Genomic DNA, 24,916 nt, shown 5'->3' on the forward strand with positions numbered 1-24,916 from the left:
CCCTGCCGCCCATTCCCCCCTCCCCACGTCGCTGTTATCACGCATCGCCGTTCCTGTGGTTTCGAAATTAAAGACAGCAAGTAGCAATTTTGCTGCGTGCTCTCAGTAGAGCCAGAAAATACTTGCTATCGGCGAAACTCTTAGAGCAACTGCTGGTAAAGCACAAAGATTCGGCTTGGATGAGTGCAGCTGACCGCCTCGAAAAAGTTCCGTACTAACCGTGCTTCATGGGCGTGATGGAGTTGTGCGTGCACCCGCTCTCTTGATAAATGTTTAACTGACGTGATTTATTCGATGGCCCGCAGCCCCCCACGCCACCGGGGAGCTTGTGGCTCGATTGCCAGTTCGGCTCACGCCGACTCCGGTGCGACCAGTGAAACAATCGCCCGAGACAACCATCGCCATATGTAGAGCGGACCCACCTTCCAGCCGCCATCCACCGACGTAGTCACTACACCGCTAGGTAAGTAACACCAAGCTCTAGCTGGACTGTGTCCGTAGTTGGGTATGCTACTAGCCTAGTCCAGCTACACCGTAAGTAGTAACACAATGCCGCTCAGCCTGCCGTCCCCGTAACCGCGGAGACGTGCGAGCACACTACAGCGGGTCATACCCACTGTCAATGTGTCTAGCTGTCCGTCATGGTCGTGAGTGCGAGTTTTGCAGCATGTTGTTGACGTCTACTTGCAGTATTTGACGATGGGGACGAAAGCAAACCGACACTGAGAGAAGCTTGCTGTGTCTCGAAACGGTGCCAGACCTTCCACAAGATGAGGTGAGGGAGCCCACCACTCACAACCGAAAAACAACAAACAATAACAACAACGAGCAATAGAATAAACAACAACAACACAAAACAACAACAGCACAGCGCAGTCGCAACCAGCGAACACACGAACAACCAGTGGGCCTGCAACCAACATAACGAACTACTACACAGCCCCGCTTCCAATGTCCCGGAACCAGCAGACCTCGCACACTACCCTCACACTCTACCCGTCCCGCCCTTCTCGGTCCCCGATCCACCCCGCGCCGCCATCCCCCGCGCTCGTGCCAGTAAGCTAACGTATATATGCGCGGCTCTTTCATTCGAACGTCGGTCGTAGGGCATACCCGTTGACTCTCGCCACCCCGCACCCGTGTCGCCACCTCGCTCGGCATTGCGCTCGCTTGCGCTGTCCCCCAACGCTTAGTGCAGCGGTTTCCACGCTCGAGTAGCCTCCCTGCATTCTCTTACATCCAGCGGAATCGATCCACGTGTTGTTGCAGACTCTCGGATGAGCTTGCCCCTCACCGATCCGGAGCGATTCGGAACGCCGGTGATCAACAAGAAGTCGACGGAAGACTGGCGGCGATCGAGAGGATCGGCGACCGGATATGTATGCATTCTGGCATCTGATGACTGTTGATGATGTTACTGTGCTACTGGTCGCATGATGTGATCATAATGCTGGCTCATGATGATTACGATTCTGCTATGCTGTTGTCGGTGACACTCACTCGTGATGATGATGATTCTAACAATCCGTCACTGACGATGATGACCATGAGGCATGACGACGCTACTGAGACCGTGTTGATGGATGACCGATACTTTGATGATCGGATTCATGACGCATGTATCAGCAGCAGTGAGGAGAGCTCGATGACGACGGGACCACCGCAGAAGAAGATCGTGCTGCAGCCGCGCTACCTCAAGACATGGGCAAGTCGTTGTCCGTCAACGTGACGACAAGCGACGCAACCTACACGGGCTTCCCGGCGCTCGTCGTCCTCGGCCGCCGTGACAGCAGAGGGCCCCGCTAACCATTAGGACATGAAAGAACGCTCATGTGGAATAGTCGCTCATTCAAGGACGGCAAATAGTGAGTCAGCAGAGTCTACATAGTATAGTATAATGTTAAATAATATATATGAAGGTAATCACAATATATCTGAAAATCCATTAATATATTCCTCGTAATATATAAGGCAATTAAAATATAATCTACGTAATATAGAAAGACCATATACTTAACCCATGTAATATATAATATAATACTTAAATATAATCTATGCGATATTTAAGACAGTAACCACTATCTATTATCGGAAAAACCCAGTGACCAGACACGTTTCGCGGAGTTTGAATTTCCGAATAGTCAGTACAGTACAGATACATACATACCCGTTATATCCTTGAAGACTAGCCTCTACAAACCAAGTTTGCCAAGAGGCGAAGGCTGCTACGCGCTACAGCTTAAATATCAGCGGTGCGAAATTACACGTCGAGTCGGGTCAAATAACTCCCTGACTTTACTGTCGGACTCCCTGATGTTGACAACGCAGGAGTCCGTGTGACGCTCTGAAATCTGCCATACTACTAGTTCGTTCCGAAGCACGGCCTCATTGAATTACCGTATTTTTTCAGCAAATGTCCTAGAAAATCTTGTGGTTTAGATGCGTTCAGAAATTAATATCTTTAATTTTGACTTCAGCACTGCGGACTCCTTCATTGCATGTGGGACTCCTCTTTTTGCAGGTAGGACTCTCACCAAACACGCTGTTCAAATGTTAATTTCTACCCCTGCAATATGTATGAGTAATGCCAACCAGACATAATATTTCTACAGTGAAACCTTGTGCAGACAAACGCGAGCTTGCGCTGATGCAGACGGACCTCCACGAAACAACCTTCGGTTTCTCGCGAGCTTTCGGTTTTCAGGATTTCGGCATAATAGAGTGTGTACGTATAATACACATTATATAACCAGTCGTGCACTCCTTCAAAGACGGCAAATGGCTGATGTGTAAAAGTACTTACCTAATTGCACTATCTGAGCACATCGGTGTTATTTCGGCGTTTTTCTCACTTCAGTCACACTCGTTCTGGAAGAAGAAAACGGAAAGAGTTCAGCAAGGCACCTTTGCTGAAGAAAGATGATTCGAGTGGCATGAAACAAGGGCTGCGCAATGTTTAGAGAAAGTAAACTGTTCAAAAAAACCTTTGCTTAAAATGACCCTCACACCCTCTACCCTAAACCTATAAAATGATCATCCATAACTGTAAACGTTTTGAGCGTACTTCTAAGAAAAGCCGAGCATCGTAAAACAAACTCACGAAAAACGGGCGCGATAGAGCTGACGACGATTGTTTAAGTCGGCATGCGATGCGCAGGCTCGCTAGTAATCTCTTGGGTGAATTGCTTGCTGCATCCCTTACAGCGATAGACAAGCCCTTCTCATACATGGAGAGGAAAGACTTGCCTCCCAACTGGGACATTCCAGGAAGCTGCTCAGCAAGGGAGGGGACGACGACGGCCTCCACGTTCGAGAGCTCGGGGACGAGGTACGTCTGCATCCCGGCCCGTCTGTCGCGGCGAGTCGCTGCTAGCATCGTGACTTAGCCTAGGGCGTCCGAGACCTTCTGTGATAGATACTCGCTACGTAGGACGCCATTGCCCAGATACAAAATTAGTCTCTAACGTTACTTAACTTGTAGGACCAGGGGCGCTTTCCCCCAACGAAAAGCGTAATTAAGTCCTTAATCCATCGATGAACTTCCCGACTTAATTGAAGAAGTGACCTCGTTCAACGAAGCACAATTAACTTAATCCATGATTAGATTAATCACAAAATTTATTCCTACTCAGGAGCACTGATAAATCAACTAATCAAACATTAGTTGCTGAGTACCTAGTGTAGTATGTTAGGTAGTACTAGTAGTATTAAGTACGCCTGCAGATTTTACAATTGAAATTTTACTTCAAATTTTCGCCAAGGAAATTAAATTATCTAGCATTAGCCGTACTAATTTAGTCGATGTATAATTGCAAATATTACATTCCTTTTCATGTAGCCGAATTGCCGAATACTTTTGGGTTGTCCGCCATTTTGAATACAGTGTAATTTTCATGTTTAAGTCGGCTACATTATGTGATTAGATTAAATATGACTTAAATCGCTTCGTGAAACAGTATTAACTATATCATAGATTACAGGAGGTCCAACGTATAATAATTTGTGTTGACAGATAAAACAACGGAGATAATCCAACAAAGTTAGGAGAAGAATTAAATTTCAAGGGCTTCACAATTAACACAACAGAATGTCGACTTGTCCGAATCCAGGTTCTTTAGACGACATGCGGCCGCCAGAAGGCCTTTAGCTCAATCAATGAACATTGTATACTCAAGGCGCTAGGATACCTCTGCCCCAACTCCTGCTGCAGCTGTATCCGGCTCGTCACAGACTATTAGCTAGAAAGTCTGTAATCACAGTCTGAAAGCACGCAGTGACGTCGTACGCGTCTGTGCGAGCGGCTCGACGCACATGTATCCAGTCAGCTGCTGCGAATTCGTACTTGGAAGCCAGAGGGGTCGATGCGCTGGGTTGAGTCGTTGCCTACCTCCAAGTGGATAGCAGACGCAGACTACTATATGCGCAATAATATCGGATCGCACGCACCTTAATTTCCTCGTATAAACAGTTCTGCCTTGTTTTCGGGCGCGAATCTAGCCATGACTGCTTCCGTGCCGCAGTACGAATCTATGTCATTGAGATAGCCCCGACCAGTCCACCGTATACTGCTGCCTGGCGGCCCCCTGCGTATCTGTCGAGTGATGTAACGCTGTAGATTCATACGGTATTTGCGTGTCTTGCAGGGAGGTTGCTACACACTCGTCCGATGCCGAAGAAGGAGACAGTGTTGCCACAACTTCTACGAAGTTCATGGTGTAAACAGCCCGGAATGCCAGGAGCGTAACATTCCTATTATAGGAGACACTGGAGAGACCGATTTTACAATTTCTCGACAATTTCCTCTTAAGTTTTTCAACGCGTAGTAGTATCGTATATAAATTGGGGAGTCCGTTGGAACTGGCTTTACGCATTGGTATGAGGCTGCTATGACCAGCCCTAATTATAAAAAAGTCTATTTGTAACTGTTAACTTATGTTGTAGCGCCAACGAAACTGCATTATCTTTATGCCATAAACAATATCTCACACCACATGCTATATAGGTACGTCGAGTGAGCCCTTGACATTAAATTGAACGCTTGAGATGAGATTTTTAGACTTTGCATGATATTCGAGTACATTGAAAGCGTGGACTGTTATGTCTAATGTTTGCTCGCAGTTTGTGCACAGGACACATTCACGGATAAACAAGCCCTGCTGCCTCACAGGCCGCTGATCTAAACCTTGCTGCAAGGTAGTTTAGATAAGTGCTATAGGTCGATTTGGAGGTACACAAGCGTGAGTGAGTTATTGGTTGACCGTTAAGCCAATTGAGCCTTCGTTCCGTCGGGTATCTGCTCTGCATATACCTCCCGCTTGCAACAGGCTTGTGGGTTGGCACTGTTCAGGATGCTACTCTCTTCTCGGACCTAAATGCACCGTGAACGGCCCTAACTTCTGAGTATCGTCGAGACTTGTACTGTGACCAATTGGCGACAGACCGCTCGGTACGTGATTTAACAAGGCCCCCTCGCGCATTGCGGCTGCTGGAGGTGCGCGGTAGCCAAGCGTCTCACCATCGGGTAAAAACCTTATAGACAGTAGGTCAGCAAGCATGTCTCCGCAAACAGGACGCTTTTACACGCCACGCTTTATCGCAATGCGTCAGCGCACCGTCCAACGAAGAATGGATATGCCTGTAATTGCGTAGTCCCTATCACTGAACGAGAACTCAATAAGTTATGGTCAGGTGAGGCAACCTTGAAGGCACGAACCAGCAAGCAAGTGGGGAAGACGAAGAGGCGTGCACACGGCTGCAAGCCTGTCATAACGACGTACGCGCGGGGTCACGCAGTGTGTTCCTACACGGCGACCAGGCCTTAAGACGCGGATAGAGGTTAATCTTCCGACTCGTCACTCAGGGGCGTGTCGGTTCCTGCTGGGAGCTCTCGTGCCTCACCTCTTGTCGTGCATGGTTGCATGTAGGGATACAGTAAATTGCTCACGGCACTTTCGACAGACCTTGCTGCTGTCTTGTCTATCCCACATTACGTAATCCCACTGCTTGTTTGACTTGATTCTAGAACACCGCGGTGTGTATTTGGCGTTAACGTTGTGCATTAGTCCTATTCTACACAGCATAGCTATTATGTCCCGGATTGCTTTCAGCGAGTGTCAGTGTTTAGATGTATATGTGTGTGTGTGTATGTGTGAGCATATGTTTTTGACCCTAGATAGGTGTAGATAGGAGCTGTGCGTTGTGCCTACTCATGTTGATGCAGTGTTTTGCAGGATTTGATAATGCGCCGTGGCCTTGGGCATTGAGGTAGCATTCGACTGGGCTGCTGCTCAAATATGTAGAAACTAATATTACTTATATAATGTGTTTGGGATGCGTCACATGTTCTGTACTTGCTCTTGAGTTTTTCTTTTGCCCGGGTGAGTGAATAAATTGTGAATAAATATCTACATGGCTGCCGCAATGATTTCTGTATGTAGGGTTCTGTGAGGATTTTTGTGTGGCTACTCCTAAAACATATTAGGGTTCAATCTGCAAAATCCAGCAGCAATGGCACGTCTTTATGTGTGTGAGTAGATAAAACCCACGTGTTATAATATATGGCTGTGATTTTCTTAGAATTTATGGATTTTTCTTCATCATATATCCATGTAAGATGACTCGGATATTTTCGGAAAAAGCTCCAATACGTTAATAACTTATCCTCCTTGTGTGCGTTTCTACCCTTTTCCTAGGTTTATTGTTGGATTCCGCCGGTACACGTGTCACGGAGCTATCTGTCTGAGCTGCTGTGTTACGTCTATATTTATCCCCGTTATGGTTTTACACGGTCACATACAACAGCGTAATTGTGGTGTGGATGAACGTATAGGCCTATCAGATATCAATCCGTGGTTGGTCACTAGTTGTGTGTATGAGATCTCATACATGATGTTGTTGATTGCTACGTTCACAAGATTTCTAGCTGGTTTAACCAGTGAGAGCAGTAAGTTTGGAGAGGTTAGCTTACATATGCTCTACAGCTGATTGCAGTATCTAGTTGCATGTGTGCTAACGTTCCAGAAGCAGTAGCAGCAGTGGCAGTAGCAGCGGCGGCAGCAGCAGCAGCAGCAACAACAATAGCAGCAGTAGCAGCAGTAGCAGCAGTAGCAGCAGCAGTCGCAGCAGCAGTAGTAGTGGCAGTAGCAGTAGCAGTAGCAGCAGCAGCAGCAGTAGCAGCAGCGGCAGCAGTGGCAGCTCAGCAGTGCTTGCTGCTGTCTCTAGGCATGACTAAGGTTGCTTCTTCTAATTCACGACTAGAGAGACATCAGTGAGTCATGGGATGCACGCGTTTTGCATAGCCATTGCTTGCACGCTAGTGCGTGGCTCCTATTATATGGGATTAAGTGCTGCAGGGGGGGGGGGATCACCATTCATTTTGTACTTTACTTATATACAGTATATTTATTATATACCACGAATCTGATAGGCATTCTGGCATTTATTGGGCTGCATAATTTATTTATAAAAGTTTTCATAATTTATATTCTATTACTTATTAGGAGTTGCACTAGTGTGACATATACTATTACTTATACTAAAACTAATTACTGCTATTACAGTTACTTTGTCATTTGTTGTTTTATCGATTATTGTTTATTCATCGATTATTGTTGTTTTATCACTTATTGTGCTGTGTTGCTGTCTATAAAATCAAGCTTGGTGTTTACTCTCCATGGTAGTGGAGGTAGTAGGTGGTGGTAGGGATTGGATCACAGAAACTACTTCCATAACTTATAACAGTCGACGATTACTTATTACTTGTGCTACTATTGAAGTATTTCTTATACTATTATTTACCTTTTCTAATACTACTATTATTACCACTGATTTTATTTGTTGCTATATTATTATCATCATCATCCTCATCATCATCATTATTATTATCATCATCCTCATCATCATCATCATTATTATAATTTATAGGCTCTTTGTTCATGTGTATTATAGTTTTCTCGTGCTAGTAATAACGTCTTTGTGCGACCACTTTGCTTGCAGGCCGGTCTCTCGCATGACCCGCCATTCCTGTCGGTCGGCACAGAGGTGAGCGCCAAGTACCGTGGCGCGTTCTGCGAGGCCAAGGTAAAGAAGGTGCAGAGACTCGTCAAATGCAAGGTGCAGCCGACGGAAGCAGGGACCTCATTCATCGTCACAGATGACGCTGTCAAGGGCAATCTCATGGTGAGCGTCGCTGCTTAGCTTCCCCCAGCAATCCCTTAGCTTCCCTCAGTGTTTCTTAGCTTGCCTCAGCATTCCCCAGCATTCCTTAGCTTTCCCGAGTATCCCTTAGCTTCCCTCAGCATCTCTTCATTTTCCTCAGCATCCCTCGGCATTTCCTGTCTTGCCTTGGCTACCCGTTACTTGGCCATCCTTTACCTTCCCTTCGTGTAGCTTTCTGTCTCTCCGCATCCATCCCTATCATTCCAGAATCCTTCAGCATCGGTCAGCTTCTCTCAGCATCTCTTAGTCTGCTTCAGTGATCCTCAGCACCTCAGCACAGCTCAGCATCTCTCACCTTCCCTCAGCATTCCCAAGCATCTCTCACCTTCCCTCAGCATCCCCTAGCATCCCTCATCATCCTTCCTGTACATCAGTCATCCTCCCTGACACAGCTGACACCCAGCATCCCTCACCCTCACCTCCTGTAGCATTCAAACATCCCCGCCATCATCGACAAGCCTTTATCTCAGCAACTCTCCTTGAATCTCATCTTCCGATCAATCATCACTTCCAGTTGTCGCAGTGTGTCGGCGCATCATCGCTTGGGTTTTTGGTTACAATATGGTAATTTGCCAGGCGACATAAAAAAGCATGTGTGGTATTAGGTATGGGTTTAGTTGTGCACGCGCGTGCATGCATGTCTGTGCCTACCTGTAGGTAATGTTCGGGGACAGTCTTCCTTCAACTGTTGATTTATTTCATCTAATAAATGTCATATTGATCGAGTGCGCAGCTGTGAGTTGGGTTTGCGATGCGGGGCGAACGGACACGAGGTATTCGCTTTTTCGAATGCATGTCTATTGATTCGGCATTCCTCCTCGGAAACACCGCAGTGACCGCACGCTCCAGCGAAAATCCTGACTTTCCGGTTTTGCGCCGGCACATCGTCCCGGCATTAGTGTGGAGATTGCTAAACGTCCCCCCCCCCCTGCGTCCCTGCCCTCCCCCACGTGCTGTTATCACGCCATCGCCGTTCCTACGTCGGTTCGAAATTAAGACAGCAAGTAGCAATTTTGCTGCTTGCTCTCAGTAGAGGCAGAAAATACTTGCTATCGGGAAACTCTTAAGCAAAGTTCTGTGGTAAAAGCACCAAAGATTCTGCTTTGGATGAGTGAGCTTGCCGCCTGGAAAAAAGTTCGTTACTAACCATGCTTCATTGGGGTGATGGAGTTTGTGCGTGCACCGCTCTCTGATAAATGTTTAATGAGTGATTTATCCGATGGGTTGTGATTCATTGCCAGGTCGGCTCACGCGTGGAGGTGAAACATGCCGAGACAAATCGCTATGTAGAGGCGACCATTCAGCGCCTCACCGACTGTAGTCAGTACACCGTAGGTAAGTAACACAATGTGTAGTGTGTGGTGGGTGGGTATGTACTAGCTAGTCAGTACACCGTAAGTAAGTAACACAATGTGTAGTGTGTGGTGGGTGAGCACATACCCACTGTCAATGTGTCTAGCTGTCCGTCCATGAGTGTGAGTGCGAGTTTTGCAGCATGTTGTTACGTCTACTTGCAGTATTTGACGATGGGGACGAAACGACACTGAGAAGAAGCTTGCTGTGTCTGAAAGGTGACAAGCACTTCCACAAGAGTGAGGTAGGGAGCCCACACTACAACCGAAAAACAACAAACAATAACAACAACAGCAATAATAATAACAACAACAACAAAAAACAACAACAAGAACAGCGACAGTAACAACCAGAACAACAACAACAGGTGCAACAACAATAACGAACTAACAGCGTAATGTCGGAACGATCGCATACATTACGTCGTGATAACGATGCAGTAAGCTAACGTATGTGCGCGGCTCTCTTCATGACACGTCGTATGAATACCGTTGATAGCGGTGCATTGCGCTCGCTGCGCTGTTAGTGCAGGTTTTACGCTCAGTGTGTGATTTCTTACATCACGTAATCGATCACGTGTTGTTGCAGACTCTGGATGAGTTGCCCCTCACCGATCCGGAGCGATTCGGAACGCCGGTAATCAACAAGAAGTCGAGGAAGAGGCGGCGATTCGGAGGATCGGCGAGGTATGTATGATTCTGCATCTGATGATGTTGATGATGTTACTGTTGCTACTGGTGATGGTGATGATCATAATGTGGCTCATGATGATTACGATTCTGCTTATGACTGTTGTGGTGACATGACTGTGATGATGATGATTCTAACAATGTCACTGACGATGATGACCATGATGATGACGACGCTACTGATGACCGTGATGATGACGATACTGTTGATGATCGGGATGATGACGATGTTTCAGCAGCAGTGAGGAGAGCTCAGATGACGAGGGACCACCGCAGAAGAAGATCGTGCTGCAGCCGCGCTACATCAAGGACATGGGCAAGGTCGTTGTCGTCAACGTTGACGACAAGCGACGCAACTACACGTGGTTCCCGGCGCTCGTCGTCTCGCCCGCCGTGACAGCAGAGGGCGCTAACCTAGACATGAAGACGCAGTGGATAGTGCGCTCATTCAAGGACGGCAAATAGTGAGTGCAGCGAGTCTAATAGTATAGTAATAATGTTAATATAATATCTAATGTAATACATATATTAAAATCCATGTAATATATTCCTCGTAATATATAATGCATTAAATATAATCTACGTAATATATAAGACATATACTATAACCCATGTAATATATAATATAATACATATAATATAATCTATGCGATATTTAATACAGTACACTATCTATTATCAGAAAACCCATGTGACCAGACACGTTTCGGGGTTTGAAATTTTCCGGAATAGTAGTACAGTACAGATACATACATACCGTATATCCTGAAACTAGCCTGTACTAAAACCCAAGTTTTCAAGAGGCGAAGTGCTGTACCGGTACAGTACAATATCAGGGTGCGAAATTAACGGGAGTCCGGAGTCAAATACTCCCTGATTTACTGTCGGACTCCCTGATTTGACATATGCAGGAGTCCGTGTGACGCCCTGAAAATTCTGCCATACTAACTAGTTCGTTCCGAAGCACGGCTTCGTGGAATGACCGTATTTTTTCAGCAAATGTCCAAAGAAAATTTGGCAGATGTGCAACCGCATGAATCTTAAAAATAAGCACATGCATTATTGTTAATATCTTTAATTTTGAACCTCAGACTGCAGACTCCCTCATTTTGCTGCGGACTCCCTCTTTTTGAGGGTAGGGACTCCCGTGTTCAAATGTTAATTTCTACCCCTGCAATATGTATGAGTAATGCCAAACACATTAATATTTCTACAGTGAACCTTGTGCAGCCAAACGCGAGCTTTGGTGTGCAGACGACCTCCACGAAAAACCTTCGGTTTTCGGAGCGTTTCGGTTTTCAGAATTTCAGATAATAGATTGTGTACTATATAATACACATAATATAACCAGTCGTGCACTCCTTCAAAGACGGCAAATGATGAGTGTAAAACTACTACCTAATTGCCTACCTAGAGCAATCGGTGTTTATGTTCGGGTTTTTTCACTTCAGTCACACTGTTGAGAAGAAGAAAACGAAAGAGTTCAGCAAGGACTTTCTGAAGAAAGATGATTCGAGTGGCATGAAACAAGGTAGCGCAATGTTTTAGAGAAATAACTGTCAAAAAAAACCTTTGTTTAAAATGACCCTCACACCCTCTACCTAACCTATAAAAGTTGATCGTATAACTGTAACGTTTTGGGTACTTTCTATAAAAAAGGGACACCGTAAAACAAACTTACGAAAAAGGGCGCGATAGAGCTGACGACGATTGTTTAAGTCGGCATGACGATGCGCAGGCTCGTAGTAATCTCTTGGTGAATTCTTGCTGCTCCTTACAGCGATAGACAAGGCCCTTGTCTACATGGAGAGGAAAGACTTGCCTCCCAACTGGGACATCAGGGAGCTGCTCAGCAAGGGAGGGGACGACGACGCCTCCACGTCGGAGAGCTCGGGTGACGAGGTACGTCTGATCCGGCCCGTCTGTCGCGATCGCTTGCTACATGTGACTTAGCTAGGTGTCCGAGACCTGCTCTGATAGATATCGCTACGTAGGGAGGGACCCCATTGCCAGATACAAAATTAGTCTTAACGTTAGCCTTAACTTGTAGACCAGGGGCCGCTTTCACGAAGCGTAATTAAGTCCTTAATCAGGATTAACTTCCCGTACTTAAATTGAAGTGAGTGTTTCACGAAGCGTAATTAACTTTAATCATGATTAAGTTAATCACAGTATTTAATTCTACTTAGGAGCATGATTAAATCAACTAATCATAATTAGTTGCTAGTACTAGTAGTAGTATGTAGGTAGTACTAGTATATTAAGTACGCTGCAGATTTTATAATTGAAAATTTTACTTCAATTTTTTCCCAAGGAAATTTAAATTATCTAAGATTAGCTAATTTAGTCATTATAATTGCAAATTAATTCCTTTTCATGTACCGAATTTGCAGATACTTTTGGCGTTGTCCGCCATTTTGAATACAGTGTAATTCATGTTTAAGTCGGCTAATTATGTGATTAGTTAAATATGTACTTAAATCGCTTCGTGAAACAGATTAACTAATCATAATTACAGGAGGTTAATATAGATATTTGTGTTGACAGTCCAAGAGAAAAAGTTAAGAGAAAATTAAATTTCAAGGCTTACATTAAGACAAATTTGGTTTTTGACAACGGGGCCCTTCTCATCATGAAGATTGTCTATCAAGGCTAGATTGCTTGTCACTTATCGGTTGTCAGACATAGCTAGAAATCTGTAATCCAGTCTGAATGAAGTGACGTGTACGCGCGTGCGAGGCTCTACGACATATCGTCATGCTGCGATCGTACTTTGAAGCCAGATTGGTCGATGTGGGTTGATCGTTGTGCCCTCCAGTGGATGCGACGCACGACTACAAGCCAATATATCGGGTCGCACGCCTTTACTCGTAACAAGTTCTGCTTTTTGGCGGTTAGTGGCTTGTGCGCAGTAGAATCTATGATTGGTAGCTCACTATACTGTGTATGTGAGTGTGTAACGCTGAGTTCATGGTGTTTCTGCTTGCAGAGTTTCTACAACTCGCCGAGCGAAGAAGAGGACAGGTTTGTTGCACAACTCTACAAGTTCATGGATGAGAGAGGTAAATTCCTTTATAGAGACACCCGATTTAAATTTTCGAATTTGATCCTTTAATTTTTTCGACGGTAGTATATAAATTTGGGGAGTCGTTGGAAGAAATTTTCCCATTGGTTGACTGTATGACAGAACCCTAATTATTAAAAAAGTCTATTTGTAACTTGTTAACTTATCTTTATGCCCATAAACAATATCTCACCACACATGATATTAGGATACGTGTGTGAGCCCTTGAATTAAATTGAATTGAATTAATTTTTTAATTGAATGAAGTACATTTGAAGGTTGACTGTAATGTCTTAATGTTTGTTCGCTGCAGGCACACCGATAAACAAGCCACCTGTGCTCACAGGCCGTGATCTAAACCTGTTCAAGGTGTTTAGAATCGTCTATGGTCGATTTGGAGGTTACAACAAGGTGAGGGAGTTATTGGTTGACCGTTAAGCCAATCGAGCCTTGTTTCCCGATATCTGCTTGCATATACCTGTGCACATGCTTGTGTGTGTTCATATCTCTTGCCTAAATGCAGTGAACGGTATATCGTCGTTTCCTGTGACAATTGTCACAAGCCGTAGTGGTTTACAGGCTGTGGCTGGTGTCACTCGCATCGCTAAACCTTATTAGTGACATATACGAACAAGGTAACGCCACGTAATGCTCGCACTCGAACGAAGAATGGATTGCTATGTTCTCACATACCTCTATATGTCAGGTGACGAACCAGAGCAAGTGGAAGAAGGTGCACAAGCGGCTGAAGCTTCAACCGAGTACGCCGGGCAGTCTGAGCAGCCTTAAGAGCGCGTATAAGAGGTAATCTTCCTACTCGTCCACTCAGGGGGGTGGGTTCCTGCTGGGAGCTCTCGTGCTCACCTCTGTGTGATTGTTGTAGGGAGGATGTAGCTACGTTTGATCGTTAAAGTTACAATTATTATCGTGCCGAGATTTAAATTAAGCAGCTGTGTGCTATGTAAGATTATGTTACGAGATTGAATGATGAGAAGTGTTCCCCATGACACCCCGCCATTATGAGGCAGTGATCGTAAATTATCTGATTGAATCCAAGGCAACACCGGCCCAACTGCCGCGCCTGGAAAAAGTTAACTTGCATTGTCTTCATAATCAGAGATGTGGGGATTTCTTCCTGCAATATTTTTTATTGCACTCTTTCTCTGTCTCTCACTCTCTCTCTCTCTCCCTCTGTCTCTATCTCTCTTTCTCTGTCTCTATCTCTCTCTCTGTCTCTCTCTCTCTCTCTCTATCTATCTATCTCTCCTCTCTCTCTGTCAGTCTCTCTTCCCCCCCTTTCTCCCCCTCTCTTTTTCACTCTCCTACTCCTACCCCTCTCTCTCCCCCTTTCTTTCCCTCTCTCTCTCTCTCTCTCTCTCTTTTCTATCTCCATATCTCTTCCCCCTTCTCTCTCCTCTCTCTTTCACTCTCTCTTCCCCCTCTCTCCCTCCTTCCGCCTCTCCCCCCCCTTCATCACTCCACACTGAGTTAGTTCTCTGTCACTGATCGCGCGCGCTCTCGCTCGCGTTGCAGGTACCTGCACAGCTTTGAGGACTTCTACCGTAAGCTCGGCAGCACGATGGGATCGACGGGGCGGCCGTGCCGCGCACGAGAGTCCTCGGGCCGCGGCATCGGCCTCGGACGCGACCTCATGAGCCCCGCCGCGCGCAGCAAGGTCAAGGCCAAGGAGGCGGCGGCGTGCGAAGAGAAGGTAGGCTGAGTCGCAGGCTAGGTCACACGAGTAAGGTCATGGGAGCAAGGTCGCAGGGGCAACGTCACAGGTCATGGGTGCAGGGGCAAGGTCGCGGGAGTGAGGTCATGGCAGCAAGGTCAGGGGGCAACGTCACAGGTCATGGGTGCAGGGTCAAGGTCGTGGCAGCAAGGTCGTGTGAGTGAGGTCGTGGCAGCAAGGTCGGGGGCGCAGAGACGATGTTGCGAGTCATAAGCGCAGGGTCAACGTCTTGGGCTAGGTCACAGGGCAAGGTCGCAGGGGCACTGAGAGTCAACACGGAGGTACCTTTGTCGTGCCGTCTGCGGCGTGGCGTGTTTAGATCTCGCGATAATCACGATTTCACGTTTTTTCGATCTTACGTCAAGTTTTGATATCGTGAAACGTCCACACGCATTATTAGCATCTATCGGTGAATTGACAGTTTATCGAAAAGTGTACTGAAAATGCTTCTGTAGGCATTCCTCTGATCTGCAGTCCTGTTTTCTATAGAGATGGCATTTTTGTTTTAGACGCCCACTAAGGACACAAAGGCACAGGAGGCTGAGGCGTCGAGAACTGCTGAGAAGATGAAGAGTAAGGATGCGGAGACGGAATCTAGCAAGAAAGACGAGAAAGAAATGGAGAAGGCCACGGCCGCGAAAGGGAAGGAAACAGCACAAGCTTCAAAGTCCAAAGAAGAGAAGGTGACACCAAAGGGTAAAGAGGAGAGAGAGAAGCCAACCCCACGAGGAAGAGAAGACAAGCCAAAACGGGAGGTGTGTAGATATCCTCGGTAAAAATTAAAAAAGCATAGGCAAGGCATTGATCGAGATGCCATTATCATAACATTGCTGCTATGCATTTGTAAGCATTATATGTTGTTTCATAAAAGATATCAAGATGAATAGGTGAAGTGATGGTAAAAACTAAACTGATGTCGTTTGTGTACAGACAAAGGTAAAAGAGGAAAAGTCAAAACCAACGAAAGAGAAGGCAAAAGCAGTTGTAAAGGAAGAGGAGGTTGAAGAGCTAACACCAAGAAGACGCGTACGTATAAATCAACATCAGAGAAACGAAAACTGAAAGGGTCTATGTCACCTCACATTACTTTACATACCTTACCTCACCTTACATTACTTTACATACCTTACCTCACCTTACATTACTTTACATACCTTACCTCACCTTACATTACTTTACATACCTTACCCTACCTACCCTCGCCTCACCTCACCTCACTTTACCTTACGCGCAGGGTCGTAATCGACTGTCGTCGCTGTGTAAATCGGAGACACAAACCGATGCCAAGAAGGAGGAGCCAGCGGCAGAGAAGGAGACGGGCAGGAGGAAGGATGACTCGAGGCAGGGCGGCGCAGGCGACAATAGGAGGAGCGGGGAGAAGGCCACGCGGAGGCTCTCCACGAAGGCAGCCGGCGAGGCGACCGAGTGAGTCTCCCTCGCGTGAATTTCTCGTCTTTTTCTCTCTCTCTCTCTCTCGCGCACACGTGCGGTGCGGGGAGTCGTCGTCATGGCAACGAGTTGGTTGTGTTCATGCAGGCTAGCCGTGCTATCGTTAAGGCGCGAAACCTCGCTCTCAACTCGCAACGCTGCTAACGTCCAACAACCGCAGAGATTTTCTCTCGTCTTCTCGACTTCGCATCTCAGTACTAACCGATTGTTTATTTTTGTTTTTGTTACCCGTAGCAACGACAGGGAGGCGTTGGAGGCGCCGTCTGGTGGCTCGTCGTCGCAGGGGTACTCGATTGGCGAGAGGGTGAACATTCGCTACGGCCACGGAGAGAATCAGAGCGTTTACGAGGCGAAGGTATGATTCGCGCAGCCGCGAGGCCGGCTGGGTGCCGCGCGTACGCACGACCAGGGGACCCGTCGTTAGAAACAAAACTTGTCTTGCCGTCAGTCTTGTAGACCCTTGCGAGAAACGTGGTGAATTGCCTCGTGTTTCTCGTACGCACCTTATAGATGAAGTTGGAATTAAGGGGAGGCGGGTTGAAGTAGTGTGGTTAGTGTGGATGCTGGAATATCACTCGTCACCCGTCTGCTAACGTTGCAGGTTGTGGAGATAGGAGAGGAGCATGGAGATCGCACGTACATGGTCCACTACCAAGGCTGGAACTTTAGGTGCGTTGTCATTGTTGTCGTTGCCATTGTTGTTGTCGCCACTGTTGTCATTGCTATCATGATCGTCGCGTCACTGCTGTTTTTCGCTCGCAATTACTCGCACGCTTTTCGGGTGGGTCGTAACTTTGTCTGACACTCCAAACGTTGTAGAAAGATGAGTCTCCATGAAACCTATAAAGCTTATTAACAAAGTTAATCGTGATTAAGGTGTGTAAGTATATCGTAACGTATACAGAGCGGTAAACATTGTGAGACGTCAAATGGATCAAATGTTTACGTTAAAGTCTGTAAGTATAGTAAGTAGTATAAGTAAAGTATACAAAAGTGGTAAACACAGTGGAACGTCTCGCAGAGCAGTAAACACGGTAACACGTCTTACGACATGGTCAAATATTCACTCGGTTTGATTTCGTTGTGATCTTCGCGCGTTGCAGGTATGACGAGTGGGTGAAAGCCTCCCGAATAGTCAACTCCGCAGAACACTCAGGACGCAAGCGCAAGAAGAACCCGCCTGGCCCAAACCACAAGTCCCGCAAGGGGGGTCCGGCGAGTCAGGTGAGCGGCCGTGCCCTTAGTATGCCAACTAACGCCACACGTCGTCGATGTTCCCTGTCGTCTGGTTGTCGGAATGTCGTGGCGGGGTCGCGCGCCGCATTAAAATTTTCCGATTCGCGATGATGATAATCGAATCGATTAATTGCCATTTTCTCAGCGCCTTGCGTCCGATTGACAAACTTTGCTCTGCTGAATGTTTGCGTGTAAGTCGTTATGATGAATAATGGGACTAAATGTCAATTACCCATGTCAATAAAAAAGAATCCCATTGTATTCATTTTGGATTTTTAAATATGTCTTTGTCATTGCACATCGTTGTCGTCATCGTGTCATTATTCACCACCTGTAGTTAATAACCCTCCCCCCCACCCGATCGTTATGGTAATCACATTATTGTCGTCAATACTTCATCAATCGTGATCTGTGTGTCCCGCAGATGGCGGCGGCAACGACGTCACGGCAGCAGATGAAGCGTGGACGTCCGCCATCCAGCCTCTCTCTGCAGGCCAAACCCGCATCGCCTGCATCGTCCACGCGCGACCGCTCCGTGACCCCGTCCTCCTTGCACGAACGCTCGGTGACGCCCTCTGGTGGCAGCGCGGGGAACAAGGATCGCGCGACGGCTCATGCCGTGTGCCGGGCGACACGTCAGAACAGCACGGGAGATCTCGCTACTGGGCTGAACGGTGAGACGCGTTTCGGATGTTCCTGTCCTCGGTTTTTGTAGATTCCGTGAACGTTCGCTTGCCACGTGCAAGCAATTTAGCATGCTGAACGTGTTTATCTCACCCGTGTCTATTTATGAGCGTCTGTGTGAATGTTGGTGTGCACGTTTGTGTGCGCTTAAGTGCGTGTGTGAGTGAGTGTGTAGCTGTGTGCGTGAGTGAGTGTGCACGTGTGTGAGTGAGTGTATACATGCGTAAGTGAGTGTGTACATACTACATCCGTGCGCACATTTAGGCGTGCATGCGCATGTGCATGCGCATGTGCATGCTTAAGTGCGTGAGTGAGTGTGTGTGTGCGCGTGTATACGTGAGTCGGTCACAACCGTGATGTGTGATGGTTGCACTTGTTGCTTCACAGTGGGCGTGGTGAGACCGAGGAAAGCAACTCGCACATCTGGCATATCTAACACGTCATCGTCATACGATAACGGTAAGTGAAATCAGGTGATCACTTGATCACATGATGATTACATAAGTAGTTGGAAATCAGCCGTCAGTGATAAGTGGATAGCAGGGCAAATGATTTTTTGTCTGGAAATCGGAAAGAGAGGGTCACTGTGGTGTCACAGTAACAACTTGTATAGGTTGTCAGCAGTGGCCGGCTATTTGTTATTTGCAAAGAGTTTGAATTGTATTATCTGATCACTGGTTCTCCTACTCTTCTTCTTCTTCTTCTTCTTCTTCTTCTTCTTATTCATATTCTGCATCTTCTTCTTCTCACTACCTCCTCCCCCTCTTCTTTTTCTTCTTTTTCTTCTCCTCTGCCTCCTTCTCCTCTCTACTATTCCTCATTACTACTGCTACATTACCTCGTTGCACAGATGCAGATGAGGAGGCGGGAGCGGAGGGAGACAGCCAGGAGAACTCCCCCGAAGTCGCGGCCCCCAAGCGCTCCGTACGGTCGCCGGCCTCCTCCGCCGCCGCCGCCGCGGCAAAGGAAGCCTCTGCCTCCTCCTCCCCGGTCGTCGAGGAGAAGCCGGCCCCTGCTGCGGAGGAGGGGAAGTCCGACGATGAGGAGAAACCGACGAGGAGGAAGGAGGGAAGCCGCGGCATCGTGGAGAGGAAGTCCCGGGAGAGCCGCGCGGCTGAGCGGAGACCCGCAAAGGAGGAGCCGGCGAAGGAGGAGAAGGAGGGGGTGAAAGAGGAGGAGGAGGAGCGGGAGGAGGAGGAGGTCGAGAGAGAGAAGCCGGCTGAGAACGTGTCGGAGAGAAAGCCTGTGGAGCGGGAGCGGGAGAGGGAGAGGACCCCGATCCTGGAGGCCCTGGCCGCCGTCGGAGCGAGAGCGAGGGACGCAGAGGAAGCCGCGGGGAAGGCAGCAACGGCAGCCAGGGAGGCGCCAGTGCGACCCTCCGCCGCACCGCACGCTGCCGCGGACGAACCCGCAGAGAGGAAGGTCGTGGCGGAGGTCGCGCAGATGACGGAGACCGAAGAGGTAGCCTCCCCGGAGAAGCCGAATGAAGGAAAGCCCGGGAAGGGCAGGGAGAAGCCGGCGCGGGGAGGAGGAGACGTCACGGCCGAAAGGACCCCGAAACGCGGCAAGTTTTCTGTTGCCGCGGCGACGAGGGAGGGAGAGGCGGGCGCCGGGAAACCGCCGTCGAAAACCAGACCCAAGGACGCGGAGCAGGAGGCGCCACCAGAGGGCGCCCCCGCGGCGCCGCAGCCGGCCGAGGTGAAGCGAGAGGAGGGGGCGGTGAAGAAGGAGGAGGGCGAGGCGGCGGCGGCGGCGGTGGCGGGGGAGAAGCACGACCCGCAGCAGCAGCGGCGCCTGCTCAACCTCGCTGACGTCACAGGCAGCGATTCATCATGCACCGCGCAGCCGACGCCGCGCCCTCCACCGCGGCCGAGCCCGCCGCCAGCCACGCCCGCCAGTCCCACCCAGATTTGCCCGAGCGACCCCGCGCCCCGTCGCCTGCGAAACGACAACGAAACTCCGCCCATCCGCGCGAGGCGCCACCGTTCAAGGAGGAGTACACGATATCGGACGAGATTGAGCGCATCGTCGAGCAGTCGATGAAGGAATCTCTCGCTCGCGAGATGGCCACCGCTGCTGTCGCCACCGCCACCACCGCCCTGCCCTCCCCGGCGCCGAAGGAGGAGAAGAAGGGGGAGGGCGCAACCGAGAAGGACTCCAAGCGAGCCGGAAAGCCGCCCGCGCAGAAGAAGGAGACGGCGGCGGCGCGAGGCGGCGCGGCGGCGTTCGCGGGGAAACGGACGAGCAGCCGCAGCGAGGGGGCGCCACCGACGAAGGGCAACGCGATTGCGTCGCCGTACGACTTTCCCGACAGCACTTCGGACGCGAGCGAGGCGGGGGAGGAGGTGCCGTCGTCGACGACGACGACGGGGGAGGTCTCGGGAGAAAGGCCGCGCGCGAAACCTCGCGAAAAGAAGACCCCGCAGAGAAAGCAGCGTGAGGAGAAGGCGGCGGCAGAGGTGAAGGTCACCGCGTCGGCGAGGAGGAAGCGCGGGAGGGCCGGCGGGGAGAAGTCGCCGGAGAGAGGAGCCGACGCTGCGTCGCCCGGTGTTGCCACGACGACGGAGGCGAGGACAGACGTTGATGACGTTGCCGCGGCGACAGCGGGAGGCAGGAGTAAGGTTGCGAACGAGTTCCTCGTTGTGGTGAGTTATAGAGGGCGTCGGTGGTGGTGGAGGCGGCAGAGACGCTTTACAGGAATAATTATACAGCAGATCTTAACAGCTCTTAATAGCTAATTATAATTATAACTGTTATTAAATCTTTATTGCTTATAATTCAAATATGTGTCTCACGACGCGCGTTGTTCACCAGATTCTCCTACGTTCTCACGAGCACATTCGTTGTTCGCAGGTGCCGACCGCGATCGTTCAGGAGGGTAAGATGGAGACGCCGGCGACGGCGACGATGACGCAGAAGTTGGCCGCGCACCAAGTGTCGCCCGCACCGCACGCTCGCCCCGACAGCGGCGCCCTGTCTGACGGGTCGTCGTGCGAGCGTGCCGCCGCCGCCGGGCAGCCGTCTTCGTCGAAGGAGCAGGAGCGACAGCGCTCCCTGCTGGACAACACGCCGCCGACGACGCCCGAGTATTCGCCCGCGCGCGAAGCCATGGAGATCAGCTCGTGCGACAGGTAGGGAAGCGCGCGAGCCACGGTTGCCGTGGCAACGACGCAGCCCCGGCCAGAACATTATGATGTCAGTCTGCTGAATCCTTGCTTGGCATCTCTTTGCCAGCATTTCTCTTCCTGCATCCTGGCATCTCTTTGCCAGCATTCCTCTTCCTGCATCCTGGCATCTCTTTGCCAGCATTCCTCTTCCTGCATCCTGGTATCTCTTTGCCAGCATTCCTCTTCCTGCATCCTGGTATCTCTTTGCCAGCATTCCTCTTCCTGTATCCTGGTATCTTTTTGTTAGCATTCCTTTCCCTGCATCCTGGTATCTCTTTCTTAGCATTCCTTTCGCAAGATTCCTGCAGCATTCTTTTTTCAGAACCCAATTCTTTTCCTTCATCCTTGCCTGTCTTTGCCTGAATCTCTTTGCCCAACTTCATAACTTTTTTCCTTCCTGCGCGCATGAGTCGTCTCCTATTTCCATTGCGTCCTGTTCCTTCACCCTCATTGCCTTTGTATCTCTTTTCCGAAATATTTCTGTGTAATAGATGTTGACCAAGCCACAAATATTTGTCTAGTGTACATCGTGTTGTCGTCAACGTATTAGCCAGCGAGCCGTGCAGCCGTGATTTACACGGTCAGGTTTGAAACTGCACGGCCAAAAAATTTTTTTTTAATTTTACATTTTCCGGAGGAGGCCACCGTAACCCCCGCCCCCCAATGAGAGGGGGAGGACCCCCTCTCATACTCTACGGCGTTCATGAAGATCGCTATGGCGGTCTTGGCTGAGACACAATAAAATTGAACTCCCAAATATTTTTTTTGCACTCCCACAATACTTATTCCTGGCTAATACCTTGGTCATCGTGCATGGTTCGTAGTGGCTGTAACACGTGACATGATACCGTTTCTTTCACCCTCGCAGGTCGCTTAGCAGCATAGACGTTGACAGCTCCGGCAACAGCTCTCCCGAACACATGGGCGGAACGTGCCGCGTCGACGCCAGCTCAACCTCTGACAGCATCAGCAGCATCGACGTCGCCTCGGCAACGAAGCAGCAGCAGGTGGCAGAGGCAGAGCCACCTAGCAGGAAGAGGCGGCAGAGAAGAGGGACCAGTATGAGCAAGGCAGCGAAACCGAAACCAAAACCGGGAGGTGAGCGTCAGACGTGGATTGTCGTTGTTGTTGTTGTTGTTATTGTTGTTGTTGTTGTTATCATCGTCATTGTCGTTGCTATTGGTGCAGATCTGCTCAGTAAGAACTGTGCAGCTTCACCTTTCTCACATGCAGTCACTACAGTCGTCTCAACGTCAATTTCATTGTGTTTTTGCACACCAGGGGGCACTGACAGCGAGGATGGAATGGCTGAGGACAACAGTCAGTCGTCTAGTCAGCCGGACGTAGGAAGCCCATCTCAGGACCCCCGCCACAAGCTTCCCATCGTACCGCCGCCCGACCGCCAGCCCAAGTGGAACTTCTGTGCTAGTGAGTGCATTACCGTAATGTTTGACGTAGTTTCGGTAATGATACTATTATAATATAATATAATTTATTGTTGAACGCTCGTAGCGTAAACCCGTAAAAATATACCAAAAGTTGAGGTGGAAGGCATGTGAAAGTCCCCAGGGTTCGTAGCAGGTCTTCCAAAGTCTTATAAGTACTTATTTTGCCAAGAATAAAATAAGGGCCCTTATTAGTACTTATTTTTGGTGAAATCTTAGAAAAGTACTTAATAGTCCTTATTTTTTGCCAAAGGACCATTTTTCAACATTTTGTGTGTTGAATTTCAGCGAAATCTGCTGTGCAATTTATATAAATATTATTAGTGTACTTTAATAGTCGGTGATCTATCAGAAATCGCGTAAAAAAGTCTTATTTTGGCCTCCAGAAAGGGTCTTATAAGTCCTAATTTCAACATGTGTCTTACTACTATGAACCCTGGTCCCCTAGCAAAGTGGGTGGCCTGTTTTTATATTAAAAGTGTCCATAGTCAACAATTTTGTTGGCTTTAAAATTCACGTCGAAACAAATGATTATTCGCGGTAAAATCATTAGAACCAATACGTATTCGTGTTATGTCAGTATTGTTTATCGCTGATCCAGTGCGCTACTGTCGTGTAAAAACTGTAGCGACATATTTAAGATGCGGCAGACTTGCACGGATATTGCTACAACATGCTGTATTGCTGCAGTGCTATATGTTGTATGAGGATGTTGCGGCTGTGTGTCGTATAAGGATGTTGATACAACATGTTGTATGAGGATGTTGCGGCTGCATGTCGTATAAGGATGTTGATACAACATGTTGTATGAGGATGTTGCCGCTGCTGCTGCATGAATTCTCGGTCACGTGTCGCCGTGTCTCTCGCTTGCAGTCGACTCGAGCCTCGAGGGAGAGGAGCGAATCAACTTCCTGCAGGAGCAGCTACAAGAGCTGCGCCGCGTCTACATGTCTCTCAAGTCAGAGGTCGCCTGCATCGACAGACGACGGAAACGACTGCGCAAGAAGGAGAGGGAAGGTGAGAGAGCTAATGCGAGAAAGGAACATTGAAGCTCGACGATATTCCAAGATGAAGCGTTCGTTGAAGAGATGAATTCTGAAAGAGATGTTCGTACGTTTTGCTGACTGAAACAGTCACTAAGAGCAATAGCCTTGCAGAATTATAAAAACTTATCGCTGCAGTTCTTGTAAATTATACATCCAGGTCAGTGAAACGGATATTAACTGTGTGAACTGTAACTGTTGATAATGAAATGACGTCGTCCTGTTCCTATGCGTCGCTGACTGAAGCCATTTCTTCATCTTCCGCAGCCTCCGCATCAACGTCGCAGATGCAGATGCCTGTTACCGTGGAGACAACGTAACGGCTTCACACGTCCCTCACCACACCTCGCACCAACCCACCGCTGACAAGGGAGCGATAGAGGGAGAGACACAGAGAGAGAGAGAGAGAGAGAGAGAAAAAGCGAGAGGCAGATAGAGAGGGAGAGAGAGAGAGTGTGTGTGACAGATAGAGAGAGAGAGCGAGAGAAAGAGAGCGAGCAAGCGAGAAAGAGAGAGAGAGTCTGTTTTCTCTTATATATAAACATATATATATGTAAGTGTGTGAGTGCGTGAATGCCTGAGTGTGTGCGGGTGTATTGTATGTGTTAGTCTGAGCGTGCGTGTTTGTGCATGTATATTTGTCTGACCTGTGACTCATTATAGAGGCAGACGTAACTTAAGTTTATTCGATCGATGCGCCCAGTAACAAGAGAACGTGTTGCTAGCGCGGCATTAGTACATCTAGTAGCGTTCTTCCCTATCTGTCGTGCCATCAGCGACTGTGTGCGTCGCACGTGCGCGCGTAGAATTATCCGTAGCCATGCCATTGTATATTGC

The 24,916-nt window shown here is 48.5% G+C and overlaps 1 protein-coding gene across 1 annotated transcript in view; it reads left to right on the forward strand.

Annotated features, from left to right (window-relative positions):
• The window catches only part of LOC106813722 (AT-rich interactive domain-containing protein 4B-like), a 41,684-nt gene extending 17,158 nt beyond the window's left edge, over positions 1-24,526 (forward strand). The window contains exons 2-27 of the mRNA XM_014817932.1: positions 7,996-8,178; positions 9,459-9,552; positions 9,735-9,814; positions 10,159-10,256; positions 10,496-10,723; positions 11,711-11,790; positions 12,040-12,161; positions 13,249-13,321; positions 13,637-13,734; positions 14,030-14,127; positions 14,857-15,034; positions 15,565-15,810; positions 15,986-16,081; positions 16,290-16,480; positions 16,739-16,859; positions 17,106-17,173; positions 17,608-17,728; positions 18,165-18,414; positions 18,812-18,883; positions 19,275-20,122; positions 20,401-21,069; positions 21,278-21,555; positions 22,460-22,689; positions 22,873-23,019; positions 23,910-24,053; positions 24,347-24,526. Of these exons, the coding sequence (XP_014673418.1) occupies positions 7,996-8,178; positions 9,459-9,552; positions 9,735-9,814; positions 10,159-10,256; positions 10,496-10,723; positions 11,711-11,790; positions 12,040-12,161; positions 13,249-13,321; positions 13,637-13,734; positions 14,030-14,127; positions 14,857-15,034; positions 15,565-15,810; positions 15,986-16,081; positions 16,290-16,480; positions 16,739-16,859; positions 17,106-17,173; positions 17,608-17,728; positions 18,165-18,414; positions 18,812-18,883; positions 19,275-20,122; positions 20,401-21,069; positions 21,278-21,555; positions 22,460-22,689; positions 22,873-23,019; positions 23,910-24,053; positions 24,347-24,399 (4,866 nt within the window). The 3' untranslated portion in view covers positions 24,400-24,526. The remainder of the gene's footprint in view (positions 1-7,995; positions 8,179-9,458; positions 9,553-9,734; positions 9,815-10,158; positions 10,257-10,495; positions 10,724-11,710; positions 11,791-12,039; positions 12,162-13,248; positions 13,322-13,636; positions 13,735-14,029; positions 14,128-14,856; positions 15,035-15,564; positions 15,811-15,985; positions 16,082-16,289; positions 16,481-16,738; positions 16,860-17,105; positions 17,174-17,607; positions 17,729-18,164; positions 18,415-18,811; positions 18,884-19,274; positions 20,123-20,400; positions 21,070-21,277; positions 21,556-22,459; positions 22,690-22,872; positions 23,020-23,909; positions 24,054-24,346) is intronic.
• The last annotated feature ends 390 nt before the right edge of the window (positions 24,527-24,916 follow it).

Source organism: Priapulus caudatus, unplaced genomic scaffold (assembly GCF_000485595.1).
Source record: "Priapulus caudatus unplaced genomic scaffold, Priapulus_caudatus-5.0.1 Scaffold814, whole genome shotgun sequence".
NCBI lineage: Eukaryota > Metazoa > Priapulida > Priapulimorpha > Priapulimorphida > Priapulidae > Priapulus > Priapulus caudatus.